At 36.3% G+C, this 23957-nt stretch overlaps 1 protein-coding gene across 1 annotated transcript in view; it reads right to left on the bottom strand.

Moving 5' to 3' along the window:
• Positions 1-23957, bottom strand: part of LOC150094636 (oxysterol-binding protein-related protein 1-like) — a 714206-nt gene that overhangs the window by 102524 nt on the left and 587725 nt on the right. Inside the window, exon 22 of the mRNA XM_090411347.1 lies at positions 10312-10537. Within this exon, the coding sequence (XP_090267473.1) occupies positions 10312-10537 (226 nt within the window). The remainder of the gene's footprint in view (positions 1-10311; positions 10538-23957) is intronic.

Here is a 23957-nt window from a genome sequence, read left to right as displayed (position 1 = left end):
TGGAGAGATATCAAAGAGTAGTTTATTCAGGAGTATAGTCCAAAAGGCCTGTGACTAGTGGTGTGCCGCAGGGTTCTGTCCTTGGACCACTGTTGTTTAATTTGTTCATTAACGACATAGGGAAGGATCTAAGAGGAACAGTTCATTTGTTCGCTGATGATGCAAAGTTGGGTAGGGCGATAGTGAATGCAGAAGATGTCAAATTCTTGCAGGACGACTTGGATAGATTGGAGTTCTGGGCTAAGGAGAATGGATGTCAATTTAATGTGACAAAATGTAAGGTTATGCATTTTGGGATGAAAAGATTAGCAGCAGTATACCACATTGGCAGAACTGTACTCCAGGAGATTGATGAGGCCAGGGACTTGGGAGTGTTGGTGGATAGGGAGATGAAGTTTAGGGGGGGGGGCACATTGCAAAAGTAGCTAAATCAGCTCATCAACTCACTTGGTTGTTGAAAAATACCTTCATGAGCAGAGACAAGCAAGTTATTGTACCTCTGTACCGAGCTTGATAAGACCTCATCTCGACTACTGTGCCCAGATTTGGTCACCTAAGTTTCTTCTTGATAGGGAGGATCCAGAGGCGAGTGACTAAGATGATAGCGGGTCTATGGAATGAACCATATGAGAACAGGTTGAAGATTTGTGGGTTGCAGAAATTAGTTGATAGGTGGAAAAGGGGAATATGATTGAGACATTCAAATTGCTAAAGGGTTTCTATAGGATTAATTCAGAGGATATTTTTGAGATCAGGACTGGTGGTGGGAGAACTAGGGGACATCTAGTCGGAATGCCGGGCAAGAGCGTGGTTAGCAGGGGTGTTAGAGCTGGGTTCTTTACTTTTAGAGTGGTAAATGAGTGGAATAAGCTGCCAGAGTCTGTTGTATGGGTGTTATGATGGTGAGTGAGTTCAAGGCAAGGTATATGATAGATACTGTGAGAATGTCATATAGTTGTGTGGACATGATGTTTAGGGCCTCCCTCGATGAGTCTAAGGACTCCCTGGAGTCGCCCGTAATAATAATAATAATGGCTTATTAATGATGGATCGCATATTTACACCTTTTAGTAATTAAAATATACCAACCAAATATAGCATTCTCCTTCATTACTGTTTTCTAATATATTCTAAAACTTGCTCTCCCCATCATGCAGATTTGGTTACAATTAAAGAACCATCACAATACATAGCATGTCTGCCAAAATGCAAGCACAAAATTTCTACAGGGCACAGTGCTTTTTCTCGTCCTGTCAGATAGGGTGGAAATGAGAGAGTGATGGATCACATATTTACACCTTTTAGTAATTCAAATGTACCAAATATATCATTCTCCTTCATTACTGTTTTCTAATATATTCTAAAACATGCCACCCCCCCCCATCATGCAGATTTGGTTACAATTAAAGAACCATCACAATACGTAGTATGTCTACCAAAATGCAAGCACAAAATTTCTACCGGACAGTGTTTTATCTCGTCCTGTCAGATAGGGTGGAAGTGAGAGAGTCATGATTGCCCAGTTTAATTAGTCTAACTTTTTATATTGTTATATTTTTTTCCTATATATTAAAGATAATTTACTGTTAAAGCAACGCAAACATTTGCTTATGCTCTTCTATCATCTCAGTTCACAATGAAACTGAGGTGATACTTGTCATCAAAAACCAACTAAGGCTTGGTTAGGCTTCCTCCACCTAGAGCTGGCATTGAAACTTTTGCATAACAGTACCTAATATTTGTCCTAGAACTGAAGAACATGTTGTTGATGCAGTATTGTCATAAATTGACGTGTTTAGTGCAAATAATTCTTTTACAGTCTTATAGTTTCTGCTTGAGGTTAAATAATTTGAACAATTTACTTAAATTGGCCTGAGGACTAGTTCGCAAAATTTATGGAGCTAAAGATACACAAGCAGACCATACTATTGTGACCCACAGGTAGATGCCAGAAATCTGCCTACTTCTCTCCAAACATGTCACAGCTCATGGTTCTATTTGTGGACAAGATAGACTCCTACATAAAAAAAAAAAACAGTTCAGTGAACAAAATGGAAGTTATAGTAACAGAACTCTCTGACCAATTATTGGATCTGGCATTGTTGATCTGTTCACTACTGCATCCTGAGTAGAAACCACAGGATTATTACAAGTATTTCCCATAGTGACATTATTTATATATTCAACAATATCATCAATATGGTCTTCCGATTCGAAGACAAATACTGTGAACTGAAAGATGGCCTAACAATGGGTCACTATCTCTTTATTAGCCAGCTGTATTCATGGAGTTGTTTGACAAACAGGCCCAGGGTAACAAACTACAGCTAAAACTTTGGCTGTATATGTAGACAACATTTTCTTTATATGACTCACCTTGGCAGAAGAACTACAGACTCTACCAATCATCTTAACAGCATTCATCTCCAAACAGAATAAACTCAGTTATTTAGTCTACAAGAAGCCAACACACTAAGGAAGATACCTCTTTGTAGCTTCCCTTCATCTATAAGAAAATAGGTATTATAAAAAAAATTCAATGAGATAGAGTATATAACATCTCTAGTATTGCAGAGAAAAGAAGCCAAGAACTTAACAACCTTAGTCTCATTCTTCCAACAAAAGGATAAAAGGTGGTAAAGGGTTTGAGAAAATCCTAAAAGAGACTCCTAAACAAACCCATAAAGCAAGATAAACAGACATATAGAAATGTATCACTTCCTTACATACATTGTAGACAAGATAAAGGATAAAAAATGACCTTCGCTCCATTAATTAAGATCATATAAACAATATTCATAAAATACCTGGCACAGGCAGATCTCAGACATTCTATGCATTACATAGCCAGTCATCATAATACATCAGAAGTCACACAAGCACAACACTGCTGATCTGTTAGAAATGTTCCTTACCACTGATAACATTAGTTTACTTACTTCCAAACCTAGCAATTGTAATATTACACAGTTTTACTTTGACTCTCCTGGAGAAGGGTAACCATAATGCACATAAACTAAAAGAGATTACAGATAATAAATTGCAATTTTTTCAACGAACTTTCACCATGTGGTACACATACCTAACATTAATTACAAGATTTCATTAGTTTCTTGTCTAGCATAATTTGCTTACAAATTTCAGCAATCATTGACAACAATTTTTTCTTTTAATATTACATGGTGATCAGCATTCATTTTTATAAATTATCGAGACTACTATCATGTTATGAATAATTACTTTAGTTTCATGACATTTCACCCTTCATATTAATGTCATCATCTGGAGCACAAACACATAAACATACAGAGACAAGCACATTACAATTCAAATAGTATGCCAAAGTGAAACAATTTGATTAACCTTTATTCTCCTGGCCTGACCTCTAGTGAGGAAAAAAAACACTACATCATATTCTATTATATTTTTACATGACCAGAGAATAAAATTCATATTACTCTGTTGCAATCATTACAGCAAGCTATATGCCTTTCTATTTTTGATTAATTGGCTGATATTTTTAAAAAAGATGTAGAAACAGTAATCTTATTCCTGACTGAATCAATCTAAAAAGGAAATTCACCTTGGCAAAAGCACTAAGAATTTAAGGAGAAAGCAATGCTCAGAGAGCAGATTTAGTCACAAAAAACTTTGCTCAAAACCAGGTTCTAAATTTAAAATCTGAACTTTTCAGGTATTTAAATCCAGATATTTGGAAGGTCCTTGAGAGAATTACTGACAACTCAGCTAAACATACTCTGGAAAGAAACAAAATAAAACTCATAACAAATTTATTCGATTGAAAAAGCAGCTAGATTTAAGCAACTAATCATAAGCTAGAGATAACATGAGCAACCAACTGCCTTCCATGAACAGTCACATAATTTTTCAACCCATGCCCTTGAACTCTTGCTATTTAGGGTATATAACATCTCTAGGGTAGGTAACTGGGTAACTGTAACTAAGCGTACCAGAGAATTGGTGGTGTACCTGTATGAGGTTTCTCTCAAGGCCTAAATTTTGCTGTGGCATCTAGGACAGTTAACAAATTGGATTTTATATACCATATTGAGAGGTATACACCATCAATTTTCTGGCACCTCCTTTAGTCAAGACAAAATTACAAGAGTGCACTTGAAATTCCTATGATAACATGATTAGTTTGCCGGGATGTCACAGGTCGTGCACTGAGCGTTTAATTATTTACATCTGCACTTGATGATGATGAGCTCTTGATTTTTAGTGATTCTTAACTCATTATCTTTAGATTTAATTCGAGCTAGAGTTCCTAAGCAAGGAAGAGTTTACAGTGCTGATGATGTCAAGCACAGACATAAGTCCATAGGCACTGTATCATTTATACCAGTGCATTTCATTTAATCACTTAATTTATATTGAATATTTAATCTAGCAGTGCATGTTGTTTTAGAGATATGGAAGAGGTGTGATGAGTGGGTCAAAGATGTAATGCAATCTCCATTGTCCGGTAAAACAGCAAATCTGGCACGGTTCTGTAACTAAGTGTACCAGAGAATCGATGGTTTACATGTACGAGGTTTCTCTCAACTAACATAAGTGATAAAATATGATTAGACACTACTGGCATTTTAAATAATACTAAAACAATAACTAGCAATCTCGCCAAAAATTAATTAGCAGCTGTGAAATCTTTAAAACCAAATCAGGATATCCTAATTACTAGAGCTGATAAAGGGAGTGCTACTGTTTTTAAACTGAACAACTTACCTTCAAAATATGAATCATTAGTCTCTGATAACACCTATCAACTTGTAAAATATAATCCAAGTAATCAAATTAAAACAAAAACAGTTGAATTTTATAACTGTATCCCACAGATACCGTTATAAAACCACTTCCACACTATCTATGCTCATTCCCCTAAATTTATGGTTTGCCTAGGAGAACATACCACTTCGGCTGATAGTTGAAGGTATCAACAGCCCAATTATCATCTAGATAAGAACCTAGCATTGACACTAAAGGAATTGGTAGGTCATTCCCACTCCCGTATAAAAAACACATTAAACTTTATTAAAAAAAAATTAAAAACATCACACCTGATAAATGATTTATCAGTCCATTTTGAAATATCTACCTTCTTTCACAAATGTCCCAATCGATGCAATTTTTGTTTTACAGGACAAATTTCGGCAGATATCATGGCACTCTTTGCTAGTTTACTACATCCTGCTTATTTTGTTTGGCAGAGCACTTTTTATCTGCAAAAAGAAGGTACAGCCATGGGCTTGCATTTACCCCCCCCCACCAACAACCCAATTGCTAACTTTTATATGAAAACTTTTGAGCAACATGCTCCAGATTCCTTTACTTTAAATTGCCAAGATTGCTTAGGAATAATGATGATATTTTCATTATCTCGCCCCACAGCCAACAGACTTTAAACACTTTCTATGGCCACCTAAACAAATAGCACAAAATGTATAAAATTCACAACTAAAATTGAGAATCAGAACACACATCCATTTCTGAATACACTTGTCATACATCTTCCTCCCAGCAGTCTTTCCTTCACTGTTTACTATAAGCCTACACATACTAACCAATATGTACATACTCAAACTCTTCTCAAAACCCAACACAAAAATCAGGTGTCATTAAAACATGAAGAAACAGGGCTTAAAGATATACTCTAATGAGCAAGCACTTAAACATGAATTAAAAATTATTGGTAATACTTTCTTAAGAAATGGCTACAGTAAAAATATTATCAACAAAATTCTTCACAAGACGCACTTAATCATAAAAGGGATATATTTCATACATTAAAGGGATATCAAATAAAATAAACAGAATACTGTACAAATACAACCTTAATGTCAACCTTAAAACCTGCTGCAAACTTGAACTTATCCGATTCCTCCAAAGATCACATTCCTCCCCTGGTCCACCCTGGAGTATATTATATTTAATATATATAAATTACACATTAATTTTAATAACTATGGTAAATCTATACTTTCTTCTATGTAGAATATCATACCTGGATATTCTACATAGAATTAACTGGAAAGGCACCAATTCATTACATCACACCAAAACTTAGTAAGAGCACAAATTTAAGGAGACATGAAATTTTAATCATGCACCATAATCACAAAAATAATAATGCTCTAAAAATGCCAAGAATATGGATGGTACATATTCTACCCACATAACCTAACAGGATATTATAAATTATAATTAGAAGTGTAGTACTATAGGATCATAGCCTTAATATAACAAGCAAACAAACACTTTAAATTACTGATTAAGCCACCACTGGTGCTGTTTTGAAAAATAATATGATTTTGTTCTCTGGTCATATAAAATAAGATATATATTTTATGCACGGTTTTCCTCCCAACATCAGACCTGATGTAGGGGGAACATAGAAAATCCTGATGACACAAACTGTCTCTTATTTCCTTTTATATTTCCAAGGAGTTTCATTTCCAAGTATTTTTTTTTGGTTGAACTTTCCTTTCCTTTTTGACCTTCTTTGGATGATTAAGAAATATAAGAAATTCTGATGACACAGCTATTCTGTTATTTCCAAATATTTATTTTTAGGCTGAAATTTCCTTCCTTTTTTGATTATCTTTGGCTCAAAATCTTTTTAGTTTATTCCTTCAGAAAAGAATTTCAATTTTTAAAAAATCCTATTTGAAATTGATTTATTACTGTTATCGCTCTCAAATGGCTACTCTACTCTTAAAGATCATGGGAATCTACAATCCTAATGTGATTTTCTTTAGTGACCTTAATGTTCACTGTTTTCAAATGGGCTCGCTTTTTTTTGACCAGACTGATATCAGGCTTCACTACTTTACTCTTTTTTTTTTTAATACTTTAAATCCCATTGGAATTGATTTCAGTAGATGATTATTAATATTTTCTTTTATATCATTCCAGTAGGAATGAAAATTTTTCTTTTCCTCATTCCACTCAATGCTCATTATCATCATCAAATTCCTGCCATGTATTCTCAAGGAGTGTACAGGATATGATAGTACTACATGAAAAATTTACATAATTACTAACTTCGTATGTACAATTTTCCTCCAAATCAGTCTGTTACTTGTCAAGACTCCAACATTATCAGATCTTATATTTTATTGTCTAAGACACTTTGTACAGTATCAATCCATCTATATCTTGGTCTTCCTTTGGGTCGTTTTCCTGCTAACCTGGCAGAGAACACTTGTTTTGCTAATCTTTCCTCGCCCATTTTTTAAGTGACCATACCACCTGAGATTAGCTCTGCTCACGCATTCCTGGATGCTGACAATGTCAAGTTCTTTCCTATTATCCTCGTTTTTAATATGGTATTGCCATTCATGATATCTGTTCACGCTTCCAATCTTTCTCAGGACTCTCATATCTGCGGTCTCTAGTCTTTGGTGAAGTGTTTTACTTCTGACCCAGCTCTCAGATCCATAACTGGTCTGAACACTGTCTTGTATACAGCTAATTTAGTGTTCCGACTAATTTCTCTCTTATTCCATATGAATTTATTCAATTGACTTCCTACCATACCAGCTTTGCTGATTCTGTTTCTATTTCTATATTTAATTTACCATCTTCACTAAAAATCGTGCCTAAGTATCTGAAATGTCTTACTTGTTCCACAGGTTCTCCATTCACAACACAGTTGTCATTTTCAACGATTCTGCCTATTTTCATTGCCTTTGTATTGCTGATCTTCATACCATATCTATTATAACAGTAATTCAATTTAGTCAGAGAATCTTGCAGAATCGTAGCAGATTTATTTAGAAGTATAACATCATCCGCATAAAGCAAAGAGCTGACATTAACATCTCCAATTTTGATATCATGTTCAATACCACTTTCCTTCATAATGAGATCCATATAGATAATGAATAAGAGAGGGGATAATGTACTCACATCAGATTTAACATTAAACCATCTTCCTGTACTTACTTCAATTCTGCCGACTTACAACTCAAATACAGACTAAGTATCGCCTGATATAATGCCCCATTGACACCATATAACTGTAGCTTATTGAAGAGCTCCTCTCTTGGCACCTTGTCATACGACTTTTCCAGATCTCCAAAACTCAAATAGTGATCTTTGTTATATTCCCATGATTTTTCAACTATCTGTAGTAAAGTGAGTATCTGATCTTGACAGCCTCTATTTGGCCTGAATCCAGCTTGTTCTTCACCAAGCTTTTCTCTTCCACAATTCTTCTCAACCATTTCTCAAGTATACTTGCATAAACCTTACCAGGAACACTCAGTAGAACAATACCTCTGTAATTCACACATTCAGTTTTATTTCCCTTTTTATATATGGGTACTATGACAGCTTTACTCCAATCATCTGGAATTCGTCCCTCTGTCCAGGCTTTCTGAACTATGCAGTGCAGCCACTGCAAGACTCTTATACCACCATACTTCAGCATTTCTGGTCGAATATCATCTACTCCTGTTGCCTTTCCATTTCAAGCCTTTGATGGCTTTTTTTACTTCAAGTACAGACATGTATTTCTGATCGTATGCCTGTTGAGTGTTTTCACCACTGTGCTATCACTGCTTGTTTTATTTAGCAATTTTTCGAAGTAATTACTCCATACTTCAAGGATATCTTTTTCTCCCGTTTTCATGTCACCTTATCATCTCTAACTTCTTTTACAGCACTCTTTCCTCCATTTCTAAGCTTCTTCAACAACCTCCAGAATATCTTGCCAAAGTCCTCCCATCACTTTTGTTTAGCTAGTTTTACACAGTGTTTAGTATTCTTACATTTGTTACTGTATTCCATAAGAGCACAAGCTGATTTATTTGCCAAGAACTTTTGGTATACTTTCTTCTTTTCCTTCACTGCCTCTTTAACTTCCTGTGTCCACCACTGAGTTATGCTTTTTCTATCCTTGCAGGCAATTTCGCTACATGCCTCTCTAGCTGAATCATTCAGGGGTTTCTTCAAGGCTTTCCGCTGGATCTCCAAGGTTTGATTACTGTTCTCAAACTCTTTCATTTTTTCTTCAATAATCTTTGTGTATTTTAGTCTACAGTTTGCATCCGAGAGCTGCTCAACTTTTATTTGCTTTAAAACTTTCTTACATGTCATTCTTTTCAATATGAAATTCAATTTTATCCTGCTCAAGATTAAATAGTGATCACTTCCATTTCAAATCCTCTCTACACTCTGGTGTCCTGTACCAGGGAGAAAACATCACTAATCAACAATAACATAGTCAATGAGACTTTTCTCATTCCTTGCCTCTTCTCTCCATGTGAATTTGTCCACGTTTTTATGTTGGAACACGGTATTAATAATAACCAGTCCATGTCCCAAGCAGAAATCCAACAGGTATTCGCCATTATTATTAGCTTTGCTCTTTTCTCCAAATTTTCCCAAAACATTTTTGTATGTCTGGCAATCACTTCCTACTCTGCTATTTAGATCCCCAACAAGGACCAACTTTTCCTTTTTCATTGTGTCAGTAGCTTTCTCTAGAGCCTCAAAAAATTCCTCCACTTCTAGCTTAGTAGACTTCTGTGGGAACATAGGCACAAATAAGTCTCATTGTCCAGTTTCCCATTCTGATATTTGCCCAAATCACTCTACTTGACACTGCCTGCCATTGAAGAAGATGGGCCTCGTATTTTGTGTTGAATACTATGGCTACTCCTTCTTTTCCTTGATTGTCATTGCCTGAATATAACATTTTGTATTTATTGCTCAGAAAGATCTCACCAGTTTTTGTGTTTTTTTGTTTCAGTCACCCCTATTATGTCGATCTGATACTTATCTAATTCCTCAGCTAGCTCCATTTCTTTGCCATTCAGGCTTCTTATGTTGATAGTACCAATCTTTAACTCTGGTAATGTTGAGTTGGGATGTGTTTTCGGATTTGGGGTGTTTATATAACTGAGTGGAGACCTCCACTCCTTTAAAGGAATGATGAGAACTGACGAGGGCTTCTGACCTAGTGTCCAATCCTCACCTTCTTGTAGTGCATCCTGTTGGGTATCTATCTGGATAGTGAACAAACGAGGATAGGCTGGGAATTTGGGATTTAGCCGACCAAATTGTATTCTTATTGGATTAAACCAAAATACAAAATAATGGTACAACATGACAAATTTCCACTCAATGCTACTTTCCTTTATTTAACAAATTTCTAGTATTCTGATATTATAACATATACAGAAAAGAAAGTGCTCTTATTCCAAAATTTTTTCCTTAGGCTTTCACAACAGACATCAATTAAAACTAGAAATGGTGATGAATACATTAAGGGAAAACTTAACTCACCTGGTCTAAATACATATCTTTACATTTTGCTCCTGTAGTATTGTTTTCCTTGGAAGGTGAGTAGGTAACTGGCTGTTCAGATAAATTTGAATTTTTTTTAGCATTTGAATTCCTTTTGTCTTTATCATATTGCTCTTTCAAGTATAAATAATCCTCATATGCTTCAGGATTGGTGGTTTTCAAATAAGATGTCCAATTACCAAAGAGGAAACGAAGTTTTTTCTTTCTGGTAATAAAATAATTAAAATTACTAATAGTATTTAATAGTATTAACTTTTTAATATTAGAATAATAGCAGTTGGTGGGAAAGATGAAGAAGGGGGGGGAACTTAGCATTACATGATTATTATAACTTCCCATCACCAGCACGTCTCGGGACACATTTTGCCATTGCATTACTCACCTAACTCCAGTCCACGCTTTGAAGTATATTTTTGACTTAATTCTATGTATTCTCTGGGCAGTTTATGTTTTGGTGAATGAAAAACCAACTATCTGTGTATGGTATCAGCTGACCCCTTCACAACTAATAAAACTCTTAAAGGTTTTAGAAACTTTTTAAAGAGCTTAATGATATTTAAATGATCTAAGTCTTATCAAATCAAAGGGACAACTTTAAATCATTCTTCTGGCAGTGCTACATAAATACTATCTGTGGAAGTGATTTACTGAGCTAGTTTCACTATGTTCTGTCTAAAATTAGTACTTAAATATGTTATATATGAATGGGCATGAAATTCAAGCACATAATTATGTACATAGGTATAATTTATAAAATATAACAAAGGAAATGATTCTTCAAGCTGATTCATTTGCTACATGATATTTATATATTCCATAATGTGATTCTTTGCTGAATGTCACTAAAGAGAATCTTGCTGATGATTCTTTAGTGACATTCAGCAAAGACAATGAGATGCAACCCAATACATCAGCTCTATAACAATTCCATTTGTTAGTACCATCCAAAAAATTAGCTCTTCTTCTAAAACCTTATAATATCAGAGTAACCTTCAAACCTATTGAGACCATACAAAAGTTTATAAGATCACCGAAAGATAACCATCCTTTCTACAAATACTCTGGAGTTTATAGCATACCCTGTTCATGTGGTATCAATTACATCGGACAGATATCAAGAAGTTTTGAAGCAAGAAAGAAGGAACACATAGGCTATGTTAGGAATAACAGACATGATATATCAGGCCTTTCTTCCCACTTTGCCTGTACCAACCATAATATTGAATGGGATATGAGTCATATGCCCTATATAGAAGAGAACTACCATTCCAGAACTTTCAAAGAAGCTGCTACAGTTGCCCATTCAACAGGTAACTTAAATAAGAATCAAGGCCTAATCTTACCAGATATATGGAAAACTCTAATCAGATCATTTAACCAAAAAGTAATGAACTTTCAAGAAAATTACATTAAATATCTCAACAAATAAAATGTTGTACTTGTGACACGCGTATCATGTCACTGTTTCACGTTCAGTGATAACTTTATATAATTTTTAGAATTGTCGGTTAGTTTCCTAGTTTTTGTTACTTTCTATCGCCTACCAGTGTATTCATTTGAAAATGCTGACAGATATTAGTCAATGAAACATTGGATATTAAACTGTTATTTACTTGGCTAGCATACAAAATAAGTCTTTAATTAATTATTAAATAATCAATTTATTTTATATGTTTTTCAGTTTTAACATTTCATTCAGGATAAAGGCATATGCTATGTCATAAGATAATGGCTTCAATTTGTGTGCCTTATCAACAGTTTCTTTCACATTTTACATTGTTTATAAGTTTTAATACAATTTCTTCCTCAAAGTCAAGGACAACTTTTTAAATAGATCTTCAGAATGAGACTACAAAAGCTCATACACACACACACACTTCTGATGACATCAAGGCTGCATTTAAAATAAGGCACAATTTTTTTATGTTGCTGACAATTTTTGGTTCACATTCTTCTGCATTATCTATTCATCCACTGGTTGAATCAATGAGGTGGCGTTTGATGGCAAAAATTTCCAATTTGAGGTGGTGCATTCTCTTGAAAGAAATCTCTTGAAAGAGCCTTTCAAGAGATTTCTCTACTGCTGGCATAAAATAATTCACGAACAATTTTCTTTTCCCTCATTGTTACATGGTAATCAATGCAGTATTAAAAAATTATGGAGACTACTACCATATTGGAGTAATAATTAATTTAAAATAAATAAAACTAATTACTCAATATTTCAACCTTTATATTAAAGTAAATCTGGAATACACATAGATGGTAAATTAAATATGGAAATAGACAACAGAATCAACAAAGCTGGTATGGTAGAAAGTCAATTGAATAAATTCATATGGAATAAGAGAGAAATTAGTCGTAAGACTAAATTAGCTGTATACAAGACAGTGTTCAAACCAGTTTTAACTTATAATTACGGGTGACTCCAAGGAGTCCTTAGACTCATCGAGGAAGACCCTAAACATCATGTCCATCCAAACTATTCAACATTCACACAGTATCTATCATACTTTGCCTTTAATGCATTCACTGTCATAGCACCCACAGGATTCCACTCATTCACCACTCTAAAAGTAAAAAACCCAGCTCTAACACCCTTACTAACCACACTCTTGCCTAGCTTCCATGGATGTCCCCTAGTTCTCCCACCACCAGTCCTGATCTCAAAAATATCCCCTGAATTAATCCTATAGAAACCCTTCAGCAAATTTGAATGTCTCAATCATATCTCCCCTTTTCTGCCTATCAACCAATTTCTGCAACCCACAAATCTTCAACCTGTTTTCATAAGGTTCATTCCATAGACCTGCTATCATCTTGGTCACTCGCCTCTGGATCCTCTCAACCTCCTCCCCATCAAGAAGAAACCTAGGTGACCAGATCTGGGCACAGTAATGAAGATGGGATCTTATCAAGCTCGATACAGAGGAACAATAACTTGCTTATCTCTGCTCGTCAAAGTATTCTTCAGCATCCAAGTGATTTAGCCACTTTTGCGATGTGCCCCCTAAACTTCAATTCCCTATCCATCAACACTCCCAAAACCCTGGACTCATCAATCTCCTGGAGTACAGTTCCAACAATGTGATATACTGCTGCTAATCTTTTCACCCCAAAATGCATAATCTTATATTTTGCCACATTAAATTGACATCCATTCTCCTTAGCCCAGATCTCCAATCTATCCAAATCATCCTGCAAAATTTTGACATCTTCTGCATTCACTATTGCCCTACCCAACTTAGCATCATCAGCGAACAAATGAACCGTTGCTCTCAGACCCTTCCCTATATCGCTAATGAACAAATTAAACAGCAGTCGTCCAAGAACAGAACTCTGGGGCACACCACTAGTCACAGGCTGTCTTTTGGACTCTACTCCTGGGTAAACTACTCTCTGGTATCTCTCCATCAACCACCCTCCTATCCATCTCATCAACTCTATATCCATTCCCATATGTTGCAGTTTACGAATTAAACTTCCATGTGGTGTCCTGTCAAAGGCCTTAGCCAGGTCAAGCAGTATCACTGTAAACCCATTACCCTTATCCAGTTCAGCCGTCACTGTGTTATAAAACCTGAGCAGAGCTGGGTGGAGTAGTAAAACATTTTGACCTAAGACTAGACTGCAGATATGAGAGTCCTGAGAAAGATTAGGGGCATGAACAGAGGGCATCAATGGCAATATCATATTAAAAATGAGGATATTAGGAAAGAACTTGATATTGTCAGCATCCAGGAATGCGTAAGCAGAGCTAATCTCAGGTGGTATGGTCATTTAAACAGAATGGGCAAGGAAAGATTAGTGAAACAGGTGTTCTCTGCCAGGTTAGCAGGAAAACGACCTAGATATAGTGGATTGATATGGTAAAAAGTGCCTTAGACAAGAAATAGAAATTTAAATAGAAATGTAAGATCTGATAATGTTGGAGTCTTGACAAGTAACAGACTGATTTGAAGGAAAATTGTAGGTAGGAAGTTAGTAATGATGCAAATTTTTCATGTAGTAGTATCATATCCTGTACACCTCTTGAGGGTACATGGCAGGAATTTGATGATAATGATGATAGAATACATATACAAAAAGAGTTAGAGGACAGCATACCAAAGTACTACAAATCTGGTTGTTTACCCTACTATGCTGACCACTGGTGAAAAAAAAAAGTCAAAGCTAGAGGCTTGTATTTTTATGGATGATGGTGATCACTTTCAGTCATATTTTCCACTAGCTAAAAAGGTTAAGAAAAAGTTTATATATTCACCAGTAGTATTAGTAGTGGTCTAAGAATTGTAAGGAGGTATTCATATCAAAAATAAGATTAAAGTACTCTTCAGTGCTTAAGAGTCCTGAAATCAGGAACTGCTATACACCTGAAGTTCTATCATGCATGACCTGTTTAACCTTGAGTCATATTATTTACAGTAAGAAATACTGTTATTTTTGTGAAAAGAAGTTACATGGGTCAAATGTAAGCTAACCACATTCTTGGGATTTTTAAGCCATCTTTATTGTTGAGATTATGAGGGTGGTTGATTAGAGTCTCACATTTTTTATTTTTTTAAATTTACATTTGTGCCAGGTTTTGGTACAACGTAAGAAACAGATGCTTTTCCAGGGCATGATTCAAGAGGCATAATTATTAAATTTGATAATATCATTTGTGTTCCTATATTTGTTCTGTTTCACCTACATATGGCAAGTTACAGGTACACTGGATTCAGTAAACCCTAGGGTGGACCAGGAGGAATACTTGGAGGAGTTTTTAAGTCGATTTAAAGGTGGCCTTAAGGTTGTATTTGTGTAGCAATCTATTCCCCCCCCCCCCCCAATAGGGAATGAGAGTATGGTTCTACTGTAACCCATGTTTATAATTTACTTGAACAATATTATCACCACCAAACGAACCGATTTATAAAGAAGATGTTTATTAACTGGCTTATATTTTGCTGGAATTGAAACCAGCATCTTCAAGAGTTTACACATGACAATAATTAAGTGAAACAACTCAAATTGTAATGGACAAAAGATCTGAAGTCCTAATTTGGCACCTCAAATATTGTAAAAAAAAGAAATATTACAGCTACATATGAGTTGATCTTAAGATAAGACTCACAAATGTTTTGGCATATTAATGCAACCATACTTGTTCAGGTTAAGAGAATTCATCACAGTCATGGCTGACTCTAAAAATAATCTTTTTGACCCGTAATGACTTCTGAATAGATCAAAAAGATTATTTTAAGGTTTTGTAGCACTTTCATTCCTCATCTAATCTTCTATGAAGGAGTGTCCAAAGCGTAGTCTAGCAATATGGTATCAAAAAATAACAACATGACATCATAAAAATGCTTATTAACCGTCTCCAACCTTTGGTTGGAACTGAGGTTGGAGACTGTTAATAATACTTCACTCACAGCAACTCTTTCTTCATTCAGCATACCTTCCCATCCAATGGCTACAATGCCAAAAAGATGTTAAAAATACTTGTTCCTCCTGCTACCTCACATCCCTCTCAACATACACATTATAATAATGTTATCACTATTCTCTGTATCTGGAGCATCTCAGTAAAAAAATAACACTTAACAAGCACAGCACTTAAAAAGAAATACAATCCCTTCATTGTCTTCAAAATCATATAAAGCTAGCTATCCTTATACACTCAAGCAGTGATAAGGACAATTCCCCTTATCCACTCAAGACACTTGTTGGTGTCTTGCAACCACTCACATTAAGGACAAAATGGAGAGCTGCTATGATATTTACTATGATATTTCAATAATATCATAGTAAATTAAGAGACTTCTTATTTTAACTAAGATGAAAAGCCAAACGGCTATTTTTCTGGCGAGGTTGATAAGTTAATAGGGATAAAAATCCCTTATTGTTTTCCAGCCAGTAAGCGAAACTAAGATTGAAAACTACGATCTGAACGTTTCATGCCGACGAACTGTTGGCAGATCCAAGCGTAAGTGACCACTTGGTAGTGCTACACCAAGGCAACTCATTGCAACGGTGGAGCAAGATCCCTCACTATTCTTGATATTTTCTCATAATGTAAAAACACACAGCTCCTAGGCGATGTAGTACTGCTTTACATTATGAGGAGAGGTCACTACCCAGACCGGTTTCAACCTTTTTTGAGGTCTCATTAGTGAGTAGCTAGACCTAGAATATTAAGAGTTTAAGTGAAAAGAACTTACATACTTTTGCTATACGAATGCCAGAAAGGTGTGTCACTATATTATGTTATAACATATTATAACTAAGATGAAAAGCCAAACGGCTATTTTTCTGGCGAGGTTGATAAGTTAAGGGGGATAAAAATTCCTTATTGTTTTTCAGCCAGTAAGCGAAACTAAGATCTGAACGTTTCATGCCGATGAACTGTCGGCAGATCCAAGTGTAAGTGACCTGTTGGTAGTGCCACACCAAGGCAACTCGTTGTAAAGGTGGAGCAAGCTCCCTCCCTATTCTTGATATTTTCTCATAATGTAAAAACACACAGCTCCTAGGAGATGTAGTACTACATAATATAGTGACACACCTTTCTGGCATTCGTATAGCGAAAGTATGTAAGTTCTTTTCACTTAAACTCTGATATTCTAGTTCTAGCTACTCACTAATGAGACCTCAAAAAAGGTTGAAACCTGTCTGGGTAGTGACCTGTCCTCATAATGTAAAGCAGTACTACATCTCCTAGGAGCTGTGTGTTTTTACATTATGAGAAAATATCAAGAATAGTGAGGGATCTTGCTCCACCTTTGCAACGAGTTGCCTTGGTGTGGCACTACCAAGTGGTCACTTACGCTTGGATCGGCCGACAGTTCGTCGGCATGAAACGTTCAGATTGTAGTTTTCGATCTTAGTTTCGCTTACTGGCTGAAAAACAATAAGGGATTTTTATCCCCCTTAGACTTCTTATTTCTTGGATCACTTCTAAATGTGAATTTGTTAATATCTTTATGTTGGAATATGGTGTTAGTAATGACTAGTCCATGTTAACCGTGACATATTCATGCAATATGCAATAATAATGCAAGCAAACAAAGTTTGTGCCTGAAGTATCTTCAGGACTGAGGCAACTCGTGGTAAAGGTGGACCAAGCTCTCATCACTCCTTGTCTCAGTATCTCCCATGATGCAAAGCACATCATCTTGTGGCCATGTATAATGCTATGCATTAAGGGAAGGGCCACTATACAGACTGGTTTCAACCGTTATTGAGGTCCTGTCGGCGGGAACCAGACCCAGAAGTGGTGATACTAAGGCAGAAGCAATGGAGAAGTCATATTTACCTACACGAGTTGCCAAAAGGTGTACCACCTCATTAAATTACACTGGATTTAGAGAAAGATGTAAGTTTTTTTCCCACTTGGTTAGACTACAATAAATTTAGTTTAATCCTCTATCCAAGTGCAAGCAAACAAAGTTTGCCCCTGAAGTATCTTCAGGACTAGGCAACTCGTGGTAAAGGTGGACCAAGCTCTCATCACTCCTTGTCACAGTATCTCCCATAATGCAAAGCACATCTCCTTGCAGACATGTATAAGGCTATACAGACCGGTTTCGACCTTTATTGAGGTCTCATCAGTGGGAGCCAGACCCAAAAGTGGTGATACTAAGGCAGAAGAAATGGTTAAGTCATATTTACCTACACGAGCTGCCAAAAGGTGTACCAACTCATTATTAAATTACTCTGTATTTAGAGAAAGATGTTGCAAGTTCTTTTCCACTTAGTTAGACTATAATAAATTTAGTTTAAATCCTCTATCCAAGGAAAAAAACTTACATCTTTCTCTAAATCCAGAGTAATTTAATAATGAGGTGGTACACCTTTTGGCAACTCGTGTAGGTAAATAAGACTTCTCCATTGCTTCCCTTAGTATCACCACTTCTGGGTCTGGCTTCCACTGACGAGACCTCAATAAAGGTCAAAACCGGTTTGGGTAGTGGCCCTTCCCTTAATGCATAGCATTATACATGTCAGCAAGGAGATGTGCTTTGCATTATGGGAGATACTGAGATAAGGAGTGATGAGATCTTGGTCCACCTTTATCATGAGTTGCCTAGTCCTGAAGATACTTCAGGGGCAAACTTTGTTTGCTTGCACTTGGATAGAGGATTAAACTAAATTTATTGTAGTCTAACCAGGTGGGAAAAAAACTTACATCTTTCTCTAAATACAGAGTAATTTAATGAGGTGGTACACCTTTTGGCAACTCGTGTAGGTAAATATGACTTCTCCATTGCTTCTGCCTTAGTATCACCATTTCTGGGTCTGGTTCCCGCCGACAGGACCTCAATAACGGTTGAAACCAGTCTGGGTAGTGGCCCTTCCCTTAATGAATAGCATTATACATGGCCACAAGATGATGTGCTTTGCATCATGGGAGATACTGAGACAAGGAGTGATGAGAGCTTGGTCCACCTTTACCACGAGTTGCCTCAGTCTTGAAGATACTTCAGGCACAAACTTTGTTTGCTTGCACTTGGATAGAGAATTAAACTAAATTTATTAAAGATTTCTCTTGTTATGACAAGAATCAAACTTAGACCTTTTCCAAATGAAGGGTGCAATGTACTGTAGTTCTTCCAATTACACTATGGAGACAACTGTAGCCTGAGAGAGACTAGATTCCACAGCTTTTGTTTATTCATACACTCATTTGCTTCATGGGTGCCTTCACACACACGCACAATCCTCTGCATCTCTTTATTTTTCTGTGTTTACGTTTCCACACTCTCAGTAAGCAAAGCTATGTGTGTGTGTGTGTGCGTGCATGCAGTCGGCTTTGAATCCATTAAGTGCAGTCTGTCAACACTGTACAAATCCTTTCATAAACAAATTCAAGCCATAGGCAAAGTCTACATCAATCCTTCTTCACAACCTGCACATTGATTCATTAGCTATCATTTCCCTCCTCAGTCCACCTTTATCATAGCATGGCAACTGACTTACAAACTTCACCCTCTTGCTCTTATTTTTTGCTTCTTCCATTAACTCTTTCACATCCTCCCTTATACAATATTTCTCATCTTTCAGGTCATTAATTCTGCCAAAATAAACAAATTCTTTCACCTTCCAACAGGATTACTGATATCATTAATTTTCGAACCAAGGAAACAAGATTTTGTAGTATTTTCATGACATACTCTTATTATCTTGGAATTGTCGTAAAAAAAAAAAATTATCCGCTTATGCTCATTCTCTTGATTATTTTTAGAATTTTCTTTTTGGCTTCCAACCTTGTTATTTTCTGTTTTCAGTTCGAACGATCTCTTGTTGTTTCTGCAGCCTTCCAATCTCACGCTTTGTCCTGTCAATTAATACATGCAAGTGTGCAATTTCTTTATGCGAGATTAAGTTTACTATTTCTAGTTTTCTATCAGGAACAACGGGAGCTACATCTAGTGTTTATTGATCTGGAGACAGCGTACGACATAGTGCTAAGGCAAGAAGTCTGGAAGTGTCTGAGGGAGAAGAAGGTACTGGAGAAATATGTCAGGTTGGTGCAGGAGATGTACAGATATGTGAAGACAAGAGTTTGGACCTGCCTGTAAGAGACAGAAAGTTTTCAAGTGACAGTTGGTTTGCATCAAGGGTAAGCATTAAGTCCATTCCTGTTTAATATTGTGATGGATGTGGTGAAGGAGGAGGTGAGAGAAGATGCACCTTGGACAATGTTGTATGCAGATGACATCGTGCTGTGTGCAGAACCAAGAGAAGAAGTGGCAGCTAAACTGGAAAGATAGAGGAAAGTACTGGAAGAGAGGTATGAGGCTGAGTAGAAGTAAGAGTATGTGTGTTGTAAAGTGGATGGTAGACAGGAGATAGATCTGGAGCTGGAAGGAAATGTCACCAGGACGGTTAGGGGCTTTATATACTTAGGAGGTTCAACAGTGAAAGAGGATGGAGAGGCTGAGAAGGAAGTGAGATGCACGGTACAAGCTGGATTGAGGAACTGGAGAGAGAGAGATGGCTGGAGTGCTATGCGATAAGAGGGTACCGATCAATCTAAAAGGCAAAATCTACAGGACAGTAGTGAGACCATCTATAATTTATGCTATGGAAACTGTGGTCCTGAGGAAAAATAACATCAGCAGGGTGGAGGTAGCAGAGATGAGAATGCTTAGGTGGATGTGCAGTATGACCAGAAAGGATCATCTGAGAAATGACTATGCAAGGGAAATGGTGAAAGTTACAAACTTAGGAGCAAAAATACAGGAGGCAAGGTTGAGATGGTTTGGTCATGTGATGAGGAGGGCAGACAAGTACGTGGAAAGAAAGGCCATGCAGATGGATGCGCAAGGGAGGAGAAAGTGCAGGCAGCCAAAGAAAAGATGGAGGGAGCTGGTGGAGGATTACTTGAGGATGAAGAAATTGGATGTGGTTACAGCCCAAGACATGAGGATGTGGAGGAGACTCATTAAATACAGCGACCCTACTTAAGTGGGATAAGCTGTGGAAAAGAAGTTTCCTATCAAGAACTTCTTTCCATATTAATTTATTTTTAGATCTCTTATATGATCATATATTACATTTCTGCCTTATACAACTTTTTTTTTTTCTCCCAATTGCTTCAATGCTGCTACTGATTCTAAAAATAGTCTCGTGTAACAGCTTCCATGCAGTGCTATAGTTTTCTTCCATTTTATCCTATGTGCTGGAAATTATATTTATCAGATCTGTGATGGCGATTATATTATCACAACTTTTAAACCATATATCACACAGCAATCTTTATCTGTTTATCAAAGAACACATTCCATCCAGAAATGTATGGTGTCTTTTGCCATAACACACCACATTATGATCAGCCAGATCATGTTTTGAACCCTTCACCAAACAAGATAAAATGGATTGGTGACAGTTTTGGATTCATGGCCAAAGCTACTAAGACCAGTGTATTATGTCTGTAAACTGAATGTGATCTTCTGGCTAGTTTGCCAGATGAAAAAACCCTGATACTTCCATATGAGACTGGCTTTTTCTTTTAGTGTTACATGGTGATCAGCATTTATTTTAGTAAAATTATGGAGATCATGTTAGGAATAATTAATTTAATTCCCCTGACGTTTCAACCTTCATATTAAGGTCAACACACACACACAAACTACATTACATTTCTAATAGTAAGCCAAAGTGACAATGATTTGATCAATCGTTATTCTACTGGCCTGACCTCTAGCTGGGGGGGGGGGGGAATGATACATCTTAGAATATAGACTTTGATGTAGTTTTTTTTCACTAGAGATCAGGTCAGTAGAATAACAATTGATCAAATCCTTGTCGCTTTGGCCTACTATTAGAAAAATAATGTAGCTTGTTTTTATATATACAAGGCATGTTCAAAAAAAAGGCCAAACTTTTGCTATAAAGACTTTACTGCTCATTTTACAATATTTTGCTGGCAATACACCATTCCCAACATTTCTTCCATTATTGGAATAATTCCTGGAATGCACTTTCTGTGATGGCATGCAGTTCTCTTAACACTGTTGGAAGTTTTTTCACTTGGTTATATTATAAATTAAAGATACCAAGAAATTATATAATTGGTTTAATCCTTTATCCAAGTGTAAGCAAACAAAGTTTGCACATTAAGTATTTTCAGGACTGGGCCAATTCGTACAAAGAAGCAAATTGATTTCACATCATTTGCCTTAGTATCCCATAATACAAAGTGCATATCCTTATGGACATGTATAATGTTATGCATTATGGGAAGGATCACTACCCAGACCGGTTTCAATCTTTATTAAGGTCTCATCAGCGGGAGTCAGACCTAGAGGCAATGCTAAGGTTGAAGTAATGCAAAAGTCATAATTTCATATACGAGTAGCCCAAAAGGTGTCACACTTTATTATACCATAGTGCTTTGCATTATGGGATACTAAGGCAAGTGATGTGAAGTCATTAGCTTCTTTATACGAGTTGTCCCAGTCCTGAAAATACTTCAGGTGCAAACTTTGTTTGCTTACACTTGGATAAAGATTAAACCAATTATATAATTTCTTGGTATCTTTAATTTATGTTCTCTTATCACATTTTCCTAAATCTTCTCTATGGTTTGTAAACGACGTCCTTTCAAAATGGTTTTAAGTTTGGGAAAACAAGAAAATAAAACATCTGCTAGGGCTAAGTATGAAGAATAGGGTGGATGGGGCACAACGGATGTCTGATATTTTGCCATACGGATGACTGCGCATTGTCATGGTGCAACATCCAAGTCTGGTTTTCCCACAATTCAGGCATCTTCCTGCACACAGCATCCTTCAAAAGTGCTAAAACTTCTTGGTACAACTTTTTGTTTATCATCTGACCACATGATACAAATTCATAAAGGACAATGCTTTTTCAATCAAAAAAACACAACCAACATCACCTTGATCTTCGACCAACTCACCCATCAATGCTTAAACCACTCATAGCACTGTGTTCGGCTCATACAGTCCTTCCCATATGCTTGGTTGAGCAACTGAAATGTCTCTGTAAAATTTTTACCAAGTTTGCAGTAAAATTTCATATGCACAGAGGTTCTTCAAGCTCTTTCACTGTCACTTTGTCATTAATTCAACAAACATCGTGTGCACGTGCTCACTTCAGCAGATGTAACTTGACCATTAATGGTCATAGCAGAATGGGGGAAATGGCAGTTTGTTGTCAAAATCTGCCACTAGGTGCATTCAGTAGCTGCAGCGCACTCACTGTGCCAGTTGGCATGTTAATTAAAAAGTTTGGTCTTTTTTTTGAACACACCTTGCATATGTGTATATTTTTGATGATGATCTTAATATGAAGGTCAAAACATTGGGAAATTAAAGTAATTTTTCCTAACATGGTTGTAGTCACCATAATTTTACTAAAATGAATATGAGCCATTAAAGAGTTAGCCATTTTCAGTGCTGAATAGAAGTCATAAGTCTGCCAGACTATTTTTGGAGTCAGCATGCAACACCAGTTCAGCATTACCCAATTCTCAACAAGTTTGGTTACTTAATCATACATGGGAAACAGTTATTTTAAGAACAACTATAATCTAATATCTGTATTTTTTTTTTTTTAAATCCAACCCTAGAGGGTAACAATATGGGAATCAGTATTGCTCCCACAACTACTGGACTGTCTTGTGTATTGAGAAGATTAAGATTTTTGTTTTTTTTTGACAATGTTTGAAATTCAGTGAAATATTAGTTTTCATTAACTAATATTTCACTGAATGAAGCCAGCCTGGTTGGCCAAGTGGATAGCATATCCGCTCTCCAGCCAAAAGGCTGCAGGTTCGAATCCTGGCGTGGGAAAAGATTGTTGTGATTGTCTATGAAAATACTAGTGGTGGTGGTGGGTGGTAGATAATGTTTGTGTAGGTGATAACGGTAGTTGCAGTTCGTTGTAGAGTAGATGTCCTCCCTCGATGAGTCTTTGGACTCCCTGGAGATGTCAGGTAATAATAATAATATAATTAATAAATGCCATCACTTAAGGTTTCTACATGTACATCACTGGTAAAAGGCTGCAAGAACAGATTTGTTTTACTATATCAATGTTAAAGCAATTGTTCAACTAGAAAAAAAACATATCATAAACACAGTCATAAATTTTAATGAAATAGCACAAAT

Source organism: Typopeltis vanoorti, chromosome 21 (assembly GCF_054136105.1).
Source record: "Typopeltis vanoorti isolate ZY-2024b chromosome 21, IOZ_Tvanoo_1.0, whole genome shotgun sequence".
NCBI classification, from domain to species: domain Eukaryota; kingdom Metazoa; phylum Arthropoda; class Arachnida; order Uropygi; family Thelyphonidae; genus Typopeltis; species Typopeltis vanoorti.
The sequence above is the reverse complement of the archived record's forward strand: the minus strand, read 5'-3'. Positions and strand labels throughout refer to the sequence as shown.